Source organism: Tubulanus polymorphus, chromosome 7 (assembly GCF_964204645.1).
Source record: "Tubulanus polymorphus chromosome 7, tnTubPoly1.2, whole genome shotgun sequence".
Taxonomy (NCBI): domain Eukaryota; kingdom Metazoa; phylum Nemertea; class Palaeonemertea; order Tubulaniformes; family Tubulanidae; genus Tubulanus; species Tubulanus polymorphus.
Genome location: NC_134031.1, coordinates 4,402,316 through 4,420,753, shown reverse-complemented (window position 1 = coordinate 4,420,753; position 18,438 = coordinate 4,402,316). Strand labels below are relative to the sequence as shown.

At 37.3% G+C, this 18,438-nt stretch overlaps 2 protein-coding genes across 2 annotated transcripts; one reads left to right on the top strand and one right to left on the bottom strand.

The window, feature by feature from the left end:
• Window positions 1-1,183: 1,183 nt before the first annotated feature.
• LOC141907960 (protein kinase C iota type-like) lies at window positions 1,184-15,699 on the bottom strand. The gene is made up of 18 exons (XM_074797689.1): window positions 15,489-15,699; window positions 13,671-13,759; window positions 12,304-12,425; window positions 11,382-11,471; window positions 11,098-11,234; window positions 9,330-9,464; window positions 8,970-9,060; window positions 8,833-8,876; window positions 8,429-8,443; window positions 7,667-7,831; window positions 6,481-6,578; window positions 6,257-6,393; window positions 5,778-5,863; window positions 5,512-5,599; window positions 5,278-5,403; window positions 5,097-5,176; window positions 4,357-4,562; window positions 1,184-3,912 (listed from the first exon to the last, which is right to left on the bottom strand). Exons 2-18 carry the CDS (start codon window positions 13,751-13,753, stop codon window positions 3,825-3,827), a joined length of 1,791 nt encoding a protein of 596 aa, XP_074653790.1. The 5' UTR covers window positions 13,754-13,759; window positions 15,489-15,699; the 3' UTR covers window positions 1,184-3,824.
• Window positions 15,696-17,988, top strand: LOC141907961 (acyl-CoA-binding domain-containing protein 6-like). Its single transcript, XM_074797690.1, has 6 exons — window positions 15,696-15,829; window positions 16,080-16,144; window positions 16,316-16,412; window positions 16,845-17,015; window positions 17,115-17,204; window positions 17,630-17,988. Exons 1-6 carry the CDS (start codon window positions 15,701-15,703, stop codon window positions 17,801-17,803), a joined length of 726 nt encoding a protein of 241 aa, XP_074653791.1. The 5' UTR covers window positions 15,696-15,700; the 3' UTR covers window positions 17,804-17,988.
• Window positions 17,989-18,438: the final 450 nt, after the last annotated feature.

Sequence of the window (18,438 nt, the reverse complement as noted above, 5' to 3'; positions counted from 1 at the left end):
AGACTTTTTACTCGAGGAAAAACTTTTTTTTTACGAGCGGAAATCGATATGGAGAACGTTGGGGCGACACATGAAGATAATTGGTTTCCTGATGCAGACAAGCAGAAATCGAATCAGGCAGTGTGGCTGTACTCGTCTGCAGTGTTTCCTCCGCACAAATTCATTCCATCGAAAGAGCAAAAAATACTGCACCGCACTATTGCTAATGAAAAAAATACAATTTACAAAAAAATCTTTGCCATGGGTTCACTGGCCCCTATGACTAAATTGATGATCATTAAATACATTTGCTATGATACATAGCTGAATGCTATGGTATAGCTATAATGAACCCTCACGTTTTATCACCTTTTAACCGACACTTTATCTTAATTTCGACTATTGATTTATCGATGTATAATGCCATTTCATGTATTATCCTCATTGCCAGTCATAGAATATTTTTATGCTAGGTCTGTTATATCAATGGGGGTACTTATAGATTTTTCTGAAGTGATATCGGTGAAGTTGAATGACCAGTTAAAAGTGGAAAAAAAACTATTAGTGCCAAGAGATAACAGGTTTCTTTTTAAACAGTGAATTTTATTACAGACAAGGTCTATGCATTACTAATTCTACGCCTCACAAATCGCAAAGGCATTATACGCGATAATATCTAGTTAAAAGATAGCCTTACAGAATATTGTTTGAAACAGAGCTCGCTGTGTATTTACACAAGAAAGATCCATTTTTCTGTTCTTTATATTGAAAAGATCTTGTTTGGCTAAATAAGAAGGGATATGCGTGCTAACGACAATATTTTCGAGCTTCACAAAGCCAGTTAGATCAGAAAGTTCGCAGGATTTTCAAGGTCGTCTGACTGATTCTGTCCTTTTATCGTTTCTGTATCAAGGCCGGTTACTCGGGTGGCTGTTGTTTTTTCTCCCATCTAGAACGTTCACTATAGCAACTGCGAACAGATGGCAGCAGAGATCAGTAACTCACGACACAAAATTGTGACAAGTGATTAAAACGGGGTCACAATCTGCTATATCCGACTTTTTAAAATTAAAACAAACACCTTTTTCGCATTATTATTAAATATTTTATATTTTGACAAAAGATCAAGCGCGCATCAAATGACATGCATTTCAACAATATAAACAATAGTGAAAAAATATAGATAATAATTAATAATAATCATAATAATAATATAATTTTTGAGTACTACTCATTGGAAATTACGATCAGTATACACATGATGTAGTTACACATAATTAATACTTATAATATAGGTAAATAAGGTGTTAAATCATTTGCAGTTCATAATTCACTGATTAAGAATTCAAAATACGAAACAGGTGTTCATACATATTTGCAAATTTCCAAAGGTATTTCTGACGGGAAATCAATAATTCCTGTATAGATAATGCTAAATACATATTCAACCGAAGATAGGACTTTTGGCAGTATTTTATGGATGGACCTATGAAGAGACTTGGAATGAATTTTTCTGATTTTTCTTAACTGACACTCCCAACTACTGGCAGGGCTGGCTAGGGACAGGCCTACGGAGTCTACTCTATAAATCTTAATGCTCAAATACTACAATAAATTTTTCGATCGCAAAGAACTGAGCACTGACAGGACAAACGAACCGCGAACTGATACCTCCCGTCTGCATGGGGTTTTCACTAAACGATAACACTGCAGATGGAGAAACATAAAAGTGCACTTCAATAACTAGGGATGAATCAGGTACATACATATTGAATAATTTCTAGATACTGAATATACATAGGTATATCGTTTTCAATGATCAATAACGCTTATACATTAAACATCAATTACCTGACATCGAAAGCTAATCCCGCGCTCAGAAATATAACGTGTTTCATCACCCACCATCAATACTAAACTCTTTATTCAATATCTCTATAAATATTGTACACGCACACACATTAGATAGCTGATTGTCACAAAACATATTAAAACAAAATGACAAGAAATAGGCACAGTCCCCTGTACATCCACCGCGGACACTGGTCTCGCAGCAAAACTTCGAACGTCCAAATTGTTGCCAGACGAGAAAGGAGCATCATCAAAACAGTGCCATCACTGAGGATACAACCCAACCAGGGACTCGACGAAAGTGCAAAGTCGTTCATTAACTCAGGGACACATTGAATTGGTGAGACCAACCATGAATATTCGAAGTAAGCTACTTATCATGTTTCAACCTTCAAAGTAATACGAACAAGATGAAATAACAGAGCAGTTTCCTTATGGAGATTAATCTTACAAATGTCACCGGTACAATAACCGGTAAACATGTGAAAAATCAATAGCATTTTCATGTGAAGGCACAATCCCATATTTTTACAAAAAAAGCAAAATAGGGGTCCAGGGACGCCATACCTTCTCGGTGAAATGCTAGACTATCTGATTTTTCATTATTCAAGGCCCCTGGTGAACATTACAGAAATGAATGATTAGATTTAAAAAGGTCACAGAGCAGCCATCTTATGCTAAGCGACTCAATTTGGAGAATAGATTGAGCAAAGCATCTTCAAAATTCCCCCTGTGCAAGTGCTCACTTTTCCAAACACCAATGGCCATCTTGATTCTGATCGGGCCACGTTTTGGCTGCACATCTGTCTTAGCTAGACATCAGGATATCAAACTTCCCAAAAAACTTGATTCTGTCTACGGACTGACTGACGAATGGACAGATGGCAAGTGAAGGCAATAGCCCACTGAAGCCACCTAAGCGGACTAAAAATGAAATCATGAGATGCTATACCATGAGGACACATAATTTCCAACAAACGCAGATAAAGTACTCAATCTTGATTTAGGTTGATTTCATGGTTAACTGACCATCGCTGTTGGAATAGATGTAACAATTCCGCAGAGGTTATAAGTAATAGGTATATGCTATATTTTCCACTATAAGTTTTGATATGTATCATAACGATTACGGTAAACATTCGAATAATATATGTCTCTCAGCTCGCATTGCCCACATTCATCCCTCTTCCGTAAAAACCTTCTTCACAAGAAAAATAAACCGATAAGATTCCCAGAACTGACTATCACAGAAGGTGTCGATGAATCTAACCTTCAACTTGATGACATTCCCACATCTCAGCTCGCGCTCGCTGAGTATAATTAACAGCAAGTTACTTTAGCACTTCACACTTACAATACAAGTCTCACATTATTGAGCCTGAACTATCGCCGTTTACAAATGAATTAACAATGTACGGTACATCATTACTGGTCGACATCAAACAACTTAAGAAAGCGATTGGCTTAATATTCCATATATCACCTAGACATTTTTACAATAACTTACTAATTAACCGGGCACATATAGCATGAGACATGAAGTCTCGGGCACATTTAGCACTGACTATCGATGACATTCAATTACATGGGAAGATTTCTTTGTACCGGTGAATTAACATTGTTTACATACGTACTGGGTATGTACATATAACCGACATACGTAAATCGCTTTAATACAACCAATGACGCATCTCCCTTCGAATGAAAACGCGTGGAGCCTTTTTTCAGTACTGGAAAGCCACTTGGATTCGATAAAACGACAAGCGTTCGAATTCGAGAACAACGCGCGATTCTCGGAAAATCACATTTAAAGCGTAACACGTTCGCCCATAAAATCCGTAGAAGGTGAATTCACGCACATCGACTTGTAGCAATCTTCAGTTAAGAGCAGCATCATTTCAGACAACACTGACTTTCAAAAATGCGTTCACTGACTGATATGTAGTAAATGAATATATTATCGTAGATTGATCGTCGTTTCGATCGCTACCGCATCAAACGCAGTCTTCGATCGACATCAAAAGCGGGTTGATATACTCGAAACCTTCGAATTCCGACTGATCGATCTTTCCGATGATTTTCCTACAAGAGAATAAGATTACAGTAGGATTGCTGCTGGTTAGAAACGATCGAAAAATGGCGTCGCGAGATGCTACCACACTGCCGTAAGCTGTTCTAGTAGAAGAGCTATTCACGCAGTGAGGACACACAAAAATATGCTCATCGATTTTCTATATTGCATATTTGCGTCTGTTTTGCTAGATATTCTTAGATAAACTACTAATTGCAAAATTCAGTCATATATACATGTAGTTCCCATACACATGATTTCTTATTTTCGAAACCACTCAGACCAATTAAGAGCTGCATTATTAATTTGGAGTTTCTTTTTCCTCTAACATGGATGAGGCTAGCAGAAAATCAAATCAAGAGACTAAGAAACTCTACAGCATCCTGGTTTTGAACCCATGTTAGACCCACCTGGACCCTTCAGCCACCCCAGTTACCACGCGTTCGAATACTTACGGATCAACGGGTGTTAATTGGACCGGTTCGTTAGTGAATTGCGTATCGAAATGTTCGAGATCTCGGTCGTTGCGTACGGTCGGTCGGTACGGAGGAGTTATCTGTTTGTTGATGAGCAATTCCCAGTCGATCGTTCGGAAGAACGGATGCGACTGAATATCGGTAAAACCGGTTTGCGGATGACATCCGAGCCGCTCGACGGGATTCTGAAAATATTCAAATATTTAAACAAACTGTGTTTAACAAACCCGGTCTGGATAGATAATTTGAAATTGCAACGGAAAAATTAGAGCAAGTTGGCGGTGATAGATCCAGACGGTATTTGCTGTAGTTGATGAGTCTAGATTTTTTAGTGCCCTTAAAAATACAGGAGCCAGTTCCATAGTCGAGACTTAAGTCCAAAAGTGGTCTTGAATGTTAAGACTGGGCTTGAGTTGATAGATTGGCTATAGATCTAAGACTGTCTTAGACTGGTCTTACGTCTAAGCCATGACTATGGAACCGGCCCCCGAACTTCAAACTCGGTCAACATTTCTCAAATTAACTAAAACTGGAGCCCCTATTATGCGCCAGTTGTAATATTCTGGAGCAAGACCACCTACCCCCTGTCTGGTACTTGCCATGCCAAGTCTGTATTTTTGAAAGTACAAGTTTGTGCAATAGTTTCTGGATAATCTGGCAGTTTATAAATGACCCTGTTTTCTAAATATCCTTTAATAACTATTAGAATGATATCAAACCTTATTCAAAAATCCCTTGAGAATGCTGGCCGCTTTTACGGATAACGAACGTGGAATTCGGATCGTTTTTTCGAGGATAACTGTTTGAAAAAAATAAAACAAAACACGTTGATCAGTTAAAGCTCATTGTGTTTCAAATATTACTGAAAAAAATTATTCGTAATTGTAGGGCGGGTCTTACTTTGGAAGAGGTAGTCCTCGGTATTGTGATCAGGATTTCCGTCGCCCCCGACGAAGTCGAACGGCGACCTTCCGGCTAACATTTCAAACATGAGTATACCGAGAGCCCACCAGTCAACACTGAAACCTTTAAGAAAGTAGAACAGAACATTTGATACGTAACGCAGACACATAACTAACAATAATAATACTGGTGTTAAATGAATGGTAAACGTATTGAATATGTAATACGTACTGTATTCTTCACCGCGTAGTATCTCAGGCGCGATGTAATTAGGGGTTCCGCAAAATGTGTTGGTCAGATCACCAGGACGTAGACCTTCCTGTGAATGGAAATAATTCTTCATTATCATCAAATCTTTTACTACTTTTGAGTCATAGCTAAAATATATTTTTGGCGAAAAGTACTTTTATCAATATAATGACTATCATTTCCAAAACATCAAATTAAGCCCACATTTTTAGGACTTATCCCCCCTAGCAGTTACAACGATTTGTTACCTTGCACATTCCATAATCGGTCAGTTTTATATGACCTTCAGAGTCCATTAACACATTGTCCAATTTCAGATCTCGATAAACGATACCTGAAACGAAAAGGCATCATTTGCGATTACTGTAGAGATGAGATACATTTCCTGTTAACTACACAACTCTTATGGAAATAGTCCTTTCTCGAAAAGATGGCTAGCCCCTTAAGTGCCAATGAGCGATAATCAGAGCACAGTAGCAACAGTTTTGGGACTGAAGCCACTCCTATCCAGATTGCCCTATATGCCAGGACACAAAACTATCATTTCATTAGAAACTTAATATTTAGAGGGCTTTGACCTTTAACTCAGTTGGAAAACGATAGCTATTTGGTATTTAACATTTCACGGAGGCAGTCAGTCAAATGTCACCATGATATTTAGTGATGAGGGATTTGAATTAAAACCCCAACGATTAGGTTTTCGAGACCTTTTCTTCTTAATCTTTACCTCGTTCGTGTAGGAAACTGAGAGCTAAACAGATCTCTGCCGAATAGAAACGAGCGTGTTCTTCGGGCAGACGTCGTTGTCTCTGCATGTGAAACATTAAGTCGCCTCCATTGACGAATTCGATCACAAAAAACAACCTGCAACGACCAATCACGTACAGAACGTAACAGCTTGACTCAATCGGGTGGAATTTGATATGAGTGGTATCGTTATTTTCTCATTACCTGCTCGATGTTTGAAAACACGAATGCAGCCCGACCAAGAACGGATGATTAGAGGCCGTCTCAAATACGTGCTTCTCAGTTTGGACCCAGTCAATATCCTGAAAAAAAAATACAGCTAAAAATAATTTCTGTTTAGGATCCGCTTATGAATGGGGCAATTTCATTATGTAGGAAAGTCTTTTTTGACGCTGCAAAAATCGTTACTGTAATATCTATACACACTGATAACTACTATACGTTATTTAGATGTTCTGTGAGAGTCGATGTGCACTATGTCATCAATATTGGCGTTTTACAAAATAACATTTGTGAATTTTGACGTTTATTTTGCTTTTAAATATATTTCATAACTCTTATCATTTCATATTTGATACATTTTGGTATTTTTTTTAGAGGATATGCGATATGTCATTCGGGCTAAACTGGTTGCTGGTCAATTCAATTCAACTATCGTTATAACGGTATTCAAATTCAAAATAACTCATTTCACACTTAACATTACAGATCATTCAGGTTACGTTATATAATTCTATGTAACATATATCATTCATTGTCGACGGTGAGTGAATTTTCGAGGCTTCAATAAATTTACACGTTAGTTTTCTAGTTTTCTTTTAAGTCTTCCTTGTGAAAAATGTTCAACTTAAATAAAAGAAATACTTTAGTCAGAATCATTTTAGCGAAATAAAGCCTTAGCACATTGTGCCGTCTAATACATTCACCACTTGGTTCCAGCATGGAAAGGTATAAATGTCAGTCGTTTATTTACAACAAATCATGGCCTTTACGCGCAAAGGGTTAAGTTATTCAGTTGAATGTCTGCCAACTAAGATGTTATTGATAAGCGTAACTGTTGGGTGGAAAGGACCTTGCAATCTCGAAAGCATGTGTATCGTATTACTTTCATTCATTCGTGATAGAATCACCATTTGTTTGTCATTCCGAGAATGAGTACGGACAGACTCGAGTTAATACTTCATGACGAATCATGATTAAATTCACCGCCCCAAAACGAAAATCAACAACAAGGAAATGTCGTTGATTACGATGTACTTGTTTGTACTTGTTTGTCACCGTGCGTAAATAAACCACACCCCGGATATTAAGTCAACAGATAAGCCATCAGTACTCTTACTGACCGCTACATTAACCTAGCGCGTTAACGTCGCCAGGTCATCATTATTACCTCATCGTCGTCGTTGACTAATTCTTTCTTGATCACTTTCATCGCGTAGATTCGTTTCGTTTTCTTCAGCTCGACTTGTAACACTTTCGCGTAGCTCCCGCGTCCGATCACTCGCAGTAGTTCGAAGTCTCTCAGTCCCAAATGGTTGCTATCGACCGACGACGCCTGTCGTTAGGAAAAAAATCCGATTATCAGTCGCTCGATATGTGCGGACATCAACGATAAAGACGATATATCTAATTAGATTAACTATAACTCAGTCCTTACAAATCAGTCATTCCTGGATATAAGGAGTTTCAAGGAATTTCAAAGTAGAAAAATTTCAAATTCAAGGAAGCATCTTCATTACTTCCATATCCCCATTACAGCAAACACCTCCTAAATCAATTACCGTTTATCTCGGTAAACCATTCATTAAGTGGTTTTGTAAGCAAATTTAAATCCTTTACACTTCTACTCTCGGTTTCTAATTTTGTAACTGCCTAAATTGGGAAAGAAAATATCCTGGCCCCAACTGTATCGGTTTAGGGGTAGTCGTAGAAAAAATTTTTTAATTGCCTATTTCTCAAAATTGAAGGAGTTTGAAAGGAATTGTGGGCATTTGGCTAAAATCAAAGGAGTTTCAAGCACTTTAAAAAACATTTTCCATTTAGAAGGAGTTTAAAGGAATCAAGGAGTAATAGAACCTTGTTAAACTGTGAAAAAGGCAATTCAAAAACTTGGTTTTCGTGAAGTTCTGCATATTGATGCTATACCACTTACCTCGATCTTGGAAACCTGTGAAAAAACAAATAGATATTAAAAACTACACTTTCAAAGGTAGTATAAACGCAAGACATTATTCAGAAAAATGTGGAGTTGTGTGGGCGAGTGGGTAGGGCACTTGACTCCAGCGAATTTGAATACCAGATCAAGGGTTCAAACAAGGCAGAGTACCACATCACCTCTCTCCATCCTGAATTAATTGGGCCTAATGATTTCTGAGCACAACAATTAGCCACTTCACAAAGAGAGATGACAAATATCATTGCAAGTCCAAATATAGGCTGAGAAGAATAATAAGTTTAAGTGCATTTGCACCATATCAAATAGGATTCTTGCACTATGATTATAACTATTACCTGCTGGTGTTAATCATTATTATTATCGAGAAATTTCAGACTCACCTCTTGACCACTGTCGGGTGATGGGTAATTGTCGGTTCTCATGTCTGAAAATAGGAAACGATTTCGGTATTCATTTTCTATAAACGATGAAATAATATCAGTAGAATGTTCGAAATGATATCGACAATTTCGAATACCTCGTCGTTGCGATTGTTGTTCGTTACCATTTTCGACGTTGTTATTTCTTCGCTCGGGTAACGAAGACGTAGACTGATTGCTTGTTAATTCCTGCGGATAAAAGTCGGCGATTTAAGGCCAAGGAAAATTCATACCTAGTTTATCATTTCTGCTGAGCTTAAAAGTTGACCAGGCCGGCCGCCTATCTACCTTGTACTTTAGATTTTTTTAGATCATGATCAAGCTAATAATATCAGATTTTATTGCAGTTTACGAAAGTGACCCGGCCAATTATGAGAAACAAGGTATCATTTTTGTTAAGCCTAACCACCTGGGATAGCTGAATACCACATGTAACTATTTATGAGTTATTTACTTACAGGTATCGGTGTTCCGCAAGTAAAACGCACTAATTTGTGACAGCGTTTATGCACCAATAGCTTGCAGTTGACGCATTTCATTCCTTGTCGTCCGAGGCCCCAGATTCGGTCTTGACAGAATGAACAGAAAGCGCGCTGTAACACAGAAACGTAAATTTAGAGTTAGTTGAAAAAGATTGAGTTAATGTTAGTCAAAAGATGGCCGTAAATCATAAGACTGATCTTTTGTTGTTAGATTAGCTATACATCTAAGATGGTCTTTAGCCGTTGTTCAAACTGATTCTTGACAGCGCAACTGGATGGAAGGTTCAAGTTTAATTCATCTATAGTTCCACACTTTCTAGTCAAAGACATAAAACATGGAAACAGTTTGATTTTATGCGCGATCTAGCAATCTTGACATATTTTCCGGATTTTTAGCTTCTTTACAAAATTCCGTGACTACTTTGAAGGAAAGAAAATTCCCGGAGTTGTGCCTGATTTTCAGGTTAGTGGCCATACTGTTGGTACATTTACATCATCTTATCACCACTAGCATAATTAAACAAATCGTCATCATAAATGAATCATACAATAAATGAAAAAGCCATTTACGATATCCCAAATGAAATAGTCGATTAAACTAACCATAATATTTGATAACGCGCGTAAAAAATCTCCCAATTTACGAAACACATACTGGTACACAAGAAACATTTGTTGTTAACTCCATGAAGTTAGACGCACAACTGACTATTCATAATCATAGCGCAAAATCCGCTCTCAAATCCGTAGAAAGGTTTTAACTTGATTACCGAAGAGAACAACTAAACAGACCAGTGAAACTATACAAAGCTTTATATAACGCTATAGACAAGAAGTAAAATCGAATAGCGCGTTGCATTTAAATTCACAAGTCCGTTACCATTTCATGCAACGTATTTATACATGTAATTACTACTACACGCTATTGATTAAAACGAAAATGACACAATATGTCGGCGTGGTAGTCTAAAGACTGTCACGTAAAGCAACAGTTCTATAGTTAAGTTTCAATCCGGAGTTAAGATTAGTACGCGTCCGATCATCGAAAACCCCGGAATGGAATTTTAACGGTTTAACGAGTGGCGAATACAGAGGTTGACGACTGAATATTTTCTGAAGAATTTAGGTTGAAAAACATCAAAATCTTGTTGAGGCAATTAGCTGTGGTGCCATTATAGATATAAAATATCATCGCGTATGTGAACGACGAAATCTTGGTAACGCTTAGAAAAAAGTACTAAATTTCCTAAGTAGACGCCCCCTTCGTTGACCCTGGTTTAGTAGCTGTGAATACGAAAGTTTTGCCGGGACAAATATCTACTGGACCCAGTTCTACAGTCACGAGTGATTTAAGAGATTTAACTCTTGGGTTTTTTTAAATCTTGAAATAGGGAATCAATTCATTTGATTGATAGATTCATTTTGATTTGATTTCAATTTTTTATCTCAACAAACCCACCACACCTGCCGGAAACAAAACAGGGGGTTCAATTTCGAAATCGCAAAAAAACCCAGAAATAGCCGGATGATCGATCGAATATACGAAATTCATTTTGTTTTCTAAACCAAAGTGCATGATCGGAAATTTCGATTTCGGTTTGTTTGAAAGAATCTTCAATTTTTACTTAAGAACTGAAAGCTGAAAAGCTGACAGCTGTGTAAAAAAGAGTAGGGGAATTTCAACTCCTAGTATCATCCTAAGCTGATGTGTATTCTGGAACTGGACTCGCGAGTTCGTTCATACCTTACTGAATCGTTTCACTTGGAAAAGATGTCCGTTCACGCGGTACAGCTTGCGCCATCTTCTGGCTCCGCGTCGATACATATTACGATCCTCGCCGATACACGACTGACCCGGAACAGGCGGAATATTATCGAACACTGCAAAAAACGAATATAGAAAAATATATATTCCATTGGATTCATACTGAAGAACGAACGACATTGAAAAGCTGACGCTCGAGAACAAATTTTTTAATGAAGTTACCAAGCAACTACTTCGTAATTAACAGTGTAACGAACACATACCGTGAATAGTTATTTCTGAATCTTTGTTGACGTCATATAAACGTAAGGCTTCGTCTAATTCGGCTTGAGTGGAAATTGTACAAGGGTCACCTGAAATCAAAAAATAAACTACAAGCTCAAGGAAACTTTTCCCAACTCGTTTTTCTTTATCATTTTTGTGGAATCTCTACTGTAGCCATGAACGTATAGAAGAGTTTAACGGAATACGATTAATAGGTTCAGGGTACACTCTCAAAATAATCTTGGAAACGAGGCCCACAATTTAATCATGAAAACCGATTGAAAATATGTCATTGAAAAATTGTGTAATGTTCCTCGTTTCACAAAGCTCATCAGAAAATGTGTCATTGAAAAATTGTGTAATGTTCCTCGTTTCACAAAGCTCATCAGAATTACTATAAATAGGATTGTTGGAAAATAGGATTGTCGTCATTGGCAACTAACTGTAGTTTTGTGACAATACGGCTCTAGGGCCAAAGCGCACGGTAGGAAAAACGTTTTACAGTGTGTTTTGTTATGTCGTGCGCATTGAGGATGAAACATAAAATGCTGAACAGAACTTTTTTTGCGAAAAATGCACAACTTGATTCGCGAAAAGCATTTTGTGTCGTTGAAAACGTTTTTCATCCCGTGTGCATTGGATATTTTGTGTTTCGCTGATATACACAAAAATTGATGTGAATAACTGAGTTGATTTTTGTGCCATGGAAACACATTTTCATTAAGCTGTGTGCGTTGAACATTTTACCGTTTGCGGGTAAAAACTTTTACTCAAAACTTTGCGAAAAAGTGTTTTTGATGAAACAAACATTTTCCCATATACATTGGGCTTTAACTAATCACTTTATAAGAAATTTGAGGAGAAAAATCTTAATATCTGTCTTGATAAACTGCTTGTTGCAAAAAAACTCAATTTCGATACCTTCTTCGTCGAGCCATTTCATCGTGAACACTTGATCTTCGGTAAATTTACAAATGTCTCTCATTTCACCTTGTAATTCTTCATATCGGAGATCGGCATCCAAATGACTGACGAGAATATCCCTAAAATCAACCGCATAGAAAATAACAATTAAATCTTTCAATGGAACTAATTTAGAATACAGTTAAACTTATGCCCGTTTTATAGGGGTCCAGCAGGGGCGGATCCAAGGTGAAGGTGCGACCCTAAAAATGAAAAATATCAAAATGGATACCTAAAAAAGTTAATAATTGTATGGTTGTTGTCTGTATTCCAATGAGTTAATAACATTTTACGTTGAGGTTTCTTTGGGCGCGCTTTTGATTAATATTATTATTAATACATCATATTTTGGGGATGAATCAGAGTAAGACGAATCCGCCCCTGGTCTAACACCCCACACAGGACAATGTGATATTGGATCATAAAGCTTGAGTATCCTAGGCAATCCCTGCAAATTCTAATGCGCATGTACCTTACTCTGATCTTTGATGCTTAATATGCTTCAGACATTGCTTTTATTATATACGTCTAAATCTAAAACCCATCTCGTTCAGATTGGTTTTTTTACATTGCAAGAAATGTCATCGCGTTACCGAAAATATCAAATTTCATTCCGATATGAATGCGTTCGCTAAAAGCGACGATGAATTATTGTAAGGGGGCATAGAGATATGTATATGTATTATCGGCACAAAAGCCGGAGATTACTTGAAATTCGATTCTCATGGGACATGAAAAAGGAAAATAGGAAATTTTGAAGCGAAATTGGATTAATACCATCGAAGTCTTCAGAGAATCAGTAGCAATTAGACCGCTGGAATTAAATGGATTTAAGTGTATACATATATTCATATATATTATATATATATATATGTATATTATACATAACATATATTAGTCAAGCTCTGATAAAACAAGAACCAATTGTTTTTCATATGACTTCCGTCACTAGGGTAGGGTTTGTACTTATTGATGAAATGAATTGATGGACCTGATTATCTGCAAGTATCGGTACATGCCAAGGCCGGGTAGTTTTTTTTTATGGAAAAAGGACACTTTCCCTGACTTGTATACAATATAATCCTCGAAGTATCATCATAATCCATCAGAATATTAAGGAAGGATATGTAGTTTGTTATGCAGGGGCCAGTTGCTCGAAACTTGGTTAAAGAAAAAGATACAAACCTTCAGAAACAATGAACTTTCAATTGTCAACTATGTCAACTATCCACTGGTTAACTAGCCAACTCCTGGCCCCAGATGGAAGAATCCTGGGGAACCATATTATATCAACTACGATCGGGTCAAAATCTAATAAAACTCACCCTCCGTATACAGCTTTCAAACGAATCATGTTATCAACGTTTTCCGCAGCTGACATATTACTGCTATCTTGCTGCGATGGCATGATCGTCTGCAATAAACAAAAAATTACAAATTACTTTCTAGGCCCCGTCATGTGGTACACCATTTTCATTACATCGCATCCAGGAAAAATGCGACATAAAATAAGATTGAGTAGAAATAGTCCTAGAACACATTTCCGTCACAACAGCTTATAGGTACGCCGACTGTGGCTATATAGGCCTATTTCAAACCCGTATAACTAGCCTGAAATGATTTTGTTTCATGGAGGTAGGCCTATTAGCGCCTCTAATACCTCCTTGCATTCAATTTGTAATGAGTGAACTTTGAAAAATCTGCGATAAGCCTAATAAAACTAGAAACAAAAATAACATCACATTCAAATTGTCTCTAAATGATGAAAGATATTCATTTAGAAGAACATGATTATTTTCAGACATCCAAGGTCATTTAGAATCTCTATTTTACCAGTAGGAAACTGTATGGAATAGTGCTATGTTGAATGCTTCCATTAGGCTAGGTGGTAATAAACGCAATATGTGACATTGACTAACAATTAATTTCATACCTGGGCATCTTAATAAGCACTGAGGGAGTAATGTTCATATGACATCAGTACTGAATAATATATATTAGACTGAATAATATTCACATTTTCCTTGTTTTTGATGATGGGTCTTATGGCAATGACGATAGCAGCAGAATAAGCCTAATCATCTAACCTGACCGGCCTGAAATATTCAACATGATTCCTATTTGGTAGCCTAATAGCAGAAGACAGTGGTTCTGGGTTATAATCTAATCCAGAAAATTACTTCATTTCTTCAAATTGTATATAGCCAGTCATATTTTACGTAAAAATTGAGCAACTAGATTCAGGTTCTGTTTGAATTCTATCAAGTCTAGGTAAGCACACGAGGAATGCTAGATTTTAGAATTAATGAGAACCAAGAGCAATATTTAAGCGATTAGCCCATCTCGCTAGATCTAAGGGCAATCAATTCAACAGTGCAACTTTTATATCTGGGTCTAGTACGCCGACAGTGACCAATTCTGGCGGTCATTGGTATGCTCGGTGGATGTCTCTGAAGGCTTCCACTTCAGTGTCTTCACAACAAAAAATCATCCACTTCAGGCAGGCCTATCGTATCTATAGACTCAGAGGCACTTTAATCTTAGGAAGTGGATATTTTGCCGATGCGATTTCAGTCAACTATTTTGCTGACATCTAGGCCTTTAGGTCTATACAAGATATACTCATAAAAATAACAATAAACAAGTTTTTTTCTGGTTTGGGGTAAGGTTTTCGATAGGGTAGAGTTTGGATGGGTCCAGAAGGTCAGGATTAGACTGAGGTTGGATTCTTCATGTAGTTAAACATTCTGACAAATTCACAAGCCTCGGTGGTCTAGTGGAAAGACGCTGAACTGGCAATACGCCAGATACGCTGGGCAAGGTTCTGTTATCTCTAACTCCGTTCTCCACCGTTTCAATGAAGTCGTGCACCTCAGTGCGCATGTGCAGCGTAAATTAGCTAATCAGAATGAGTTGTCAGCGTAAACAGGAAATAATTTCGCGTCGGCAAAATATCACCTTCCAAAATCCCAATGCCTTCCCTCTCTGTCTGTCACAACCATGCATATAGTGTCAGGTTGAAAAATAGTTTTGTGTAAAAATGACTTAATGGAGGATGATTGTGGGATAAGATTTAGCTAAGACAAGATAAGGGTAGCATACACAACACAAGAACTCAGAAGTACAAACCCAATTTCACTTACCACGCAGTAACTTAAATGATAGGCTCAGGGTAGCTATTGCGGATTGGGGGTAATCTCCCGCAGGCTAGGTAAATTCTCTAGTACGGATCGGTGGTCAACGAGATATTCACGATGAAATTCCGTAGTGTTTTTTTAGTGAGAAAATTTACGCCCTACCCTGTTCTCGGTTGATGGATGCCAGCTCCACATTACTGGAGGTGTATCGCGCAAACATGGCGGCCTCCAGTGATTGCCGTTCACGAATCGAATTTCAGTTTCGAAAGGCTTCTGCTCATTTGAGTACGATTGCGGACACTTTAGAATCCGAGGAACTGTTATACTTTTATTCTAGATTCAAACAAGTACGTTTTTGCCCATCGTTAGCGTCTTAAAGCGATCATTAAGAAGAAATTGTATTTGTTAAATTTTGATTTATATTTGAAGGTGGCAGCACCTTCTGGTCGAGACAATGATTTGTTTCTGATTTATCCTAGGTGGAAAACGACCATCCTGCATTTTAATGTCAATTTCAAATGTCAATAGGTTTTCTTTTTCATCACACCTGACAATCATACAAATAACGATGAACAAAAAACTTTCCTTGTTGTGTAGGCTAATGAAGGCCCTTGTGATCAGCCGAAGCCAGGGTTGTTTGATTTTCAAGGAAAGCAGAAATGGTAAGGCCTCTTGAAATTAAATCTTAATCAGATTCTTTCCAAGCTACATTTTCACAGCAACTGAAAAACTTGATGTCTTCTTCTGTGAGTTATGGCCTATAGATTTAGGCCCTATATAGCTATTTCTAAGGCTAATTCAACCATGCACGATTTATTTTGATTGGCCTACAGGGAGGCTTGGAAAAAACTTGGAACAAAAACTAGGGAAGAAGCGATGGTAGAATATATTGAGCAATTATCAAAGATCGATCGTGATTGGGAAATGAAGGTAGATATTTGTAAGGCGAACAATCCCATTTACGAACTACAATTTCAGGGTTCATAATAGCTTTGGATACCGAAACTACTACCATTATGTACTAATTATTGCTGAGACTAATTTTTCAAATGGTTTTAACTGTATCAGTGATTAGTTATCATCTGCAGATAAGTTAACTATTACAGCTCTTAAACTCTGCTGATTTAGAAAAAATGCCTGGAAAATGTAGACTTCAGTATTCCTGGCTTAAACATGCTGATTAAAGTCCTAGAATTGGAGTAAAAAATTCCTTGAATGTCATTAAATGGGATTGTTCACCGACACTATGAACACTATGAATCGACACTATGAACCCTTCAATTTTAGAACATTTTTTTAAATCGACAGATGTCCCAAAAGTGGAGTAATTAGTAACGATTTCAGAGTCTTGTCATTATCTAGAGCAGTGGTGATTGTAAGGTTGGATTTGGTATCGGCGTCAGCACGCTGTATCGGGAAGAGGCAGAAGTCGCACCAGAGAACAAAACAATCTTCGACTGGTGCATTGAGGGCAATGTGGAAAACGTAGAACGAAATCTAAAAGCTGAAACAATAAATATTAAAGGAGATGATGTGAGTTTTTGGCTTGATTCAAATTTTTAAATGATGGCCCATTAAAAAATGGACACTTGTACGCAAGGAGGCAGTACTGAATGCGAAATCTATTTTCAGGGATTAGGTTTAATTCATTGGGCGTGTGATCGTGGTTGTATTGATATGGTTAGGTTACTATTGAAATGTAATGCTGATATCAACCTGCAGGTAGGCCTAATCTAAACATTTTTGACATTTCTCAATTTCTTTGCCATTTCCGAAATTGACATTTAACAAATCTTTTGCATCTCGGGTTTTTGAAAAACGATTTACTTCACCAACATTTCAACGGCGAATTTAAGATTCAAAATTTGAATGTGCCCTACAAAAAGTCTGGAAAAATTATTTTGTAAAAAAAATTTTTAAACAAACATAATAAATCCAAAGGGTCCCGATGAGGGTCAGAAAAGCCCCTTTTTGTCCTAATTTTCCTGTGGGAGGGCAACTAGAGGTACACACCAATTTTCGTGCATGCACTGTCTTCGAAGAATCCTAGATCCACCCATGTATTTTCCTCCATTATCTTTTTACTTGATTTCCTTAAAAGAAACTTCCAACACTGCATACAAGACTGCTGTGAATATTTCTTCCAGGATTCTGATGGACAAACTGGATTACATTACGCCTGTTCTTGTGATCACTCGGATGTTACCGAGCTGTTATTGTCAGAGGGTGCGGACATCACAATTAAAGATGCGGAGGGTTTGACCGCTATGGATACAACGGACAATGAAAAAATTAAAGCGCTGTTTGATATACAGAGATGAATGAGAAATTTTGTTCTACGAGATTTTGGTTTAATCAGATGGACTCAGTGTTGCCATTGTTGTAGGCCTACGACGTATGCCATCTATATGCAGATCCGAAAAATGTCAGTTTTGTCAGGTCATAAATTCTGTTTTATATCGTAATAGAGTTTAATCAGTTGTTATTAAAAAATCTGTGTTGTTGAGTCTAAAGTGTATTTATTTTGTCTTTTCGGGATATTTCGCTTCATCTTTTCGGGATATTTCGCTTCATCTTTTGAACACATAGGGCTTTTTAAAAAACGGCTGATATTTTCAACATGAGAAAATGAGGACTTTTTGGCGATCTTTTAACAGTGTAAAATCGATATAAAAAAGATGCACAGTTTCACTGGGTAGTATTTAAACTAAATTGAGGTATATGTGTTAGAATCCAACAAAAATCGATTCCAGACAAAAAAATAGACTGAGTGGTAAGATCATGTCTGGAAATGATTGCCAAGGAATTTGACTTTTTACAAGGGGTATGGCAAAACCGTAGAACTGGTGACTACTTAGTCATCTTCCAAGAATGATCGAGGGACAAATTCCTGAAACGAAAGTGTTCCTAATTGGACCGGAGTAATACCGACACCTGTGAAAACCCATACTGTGCT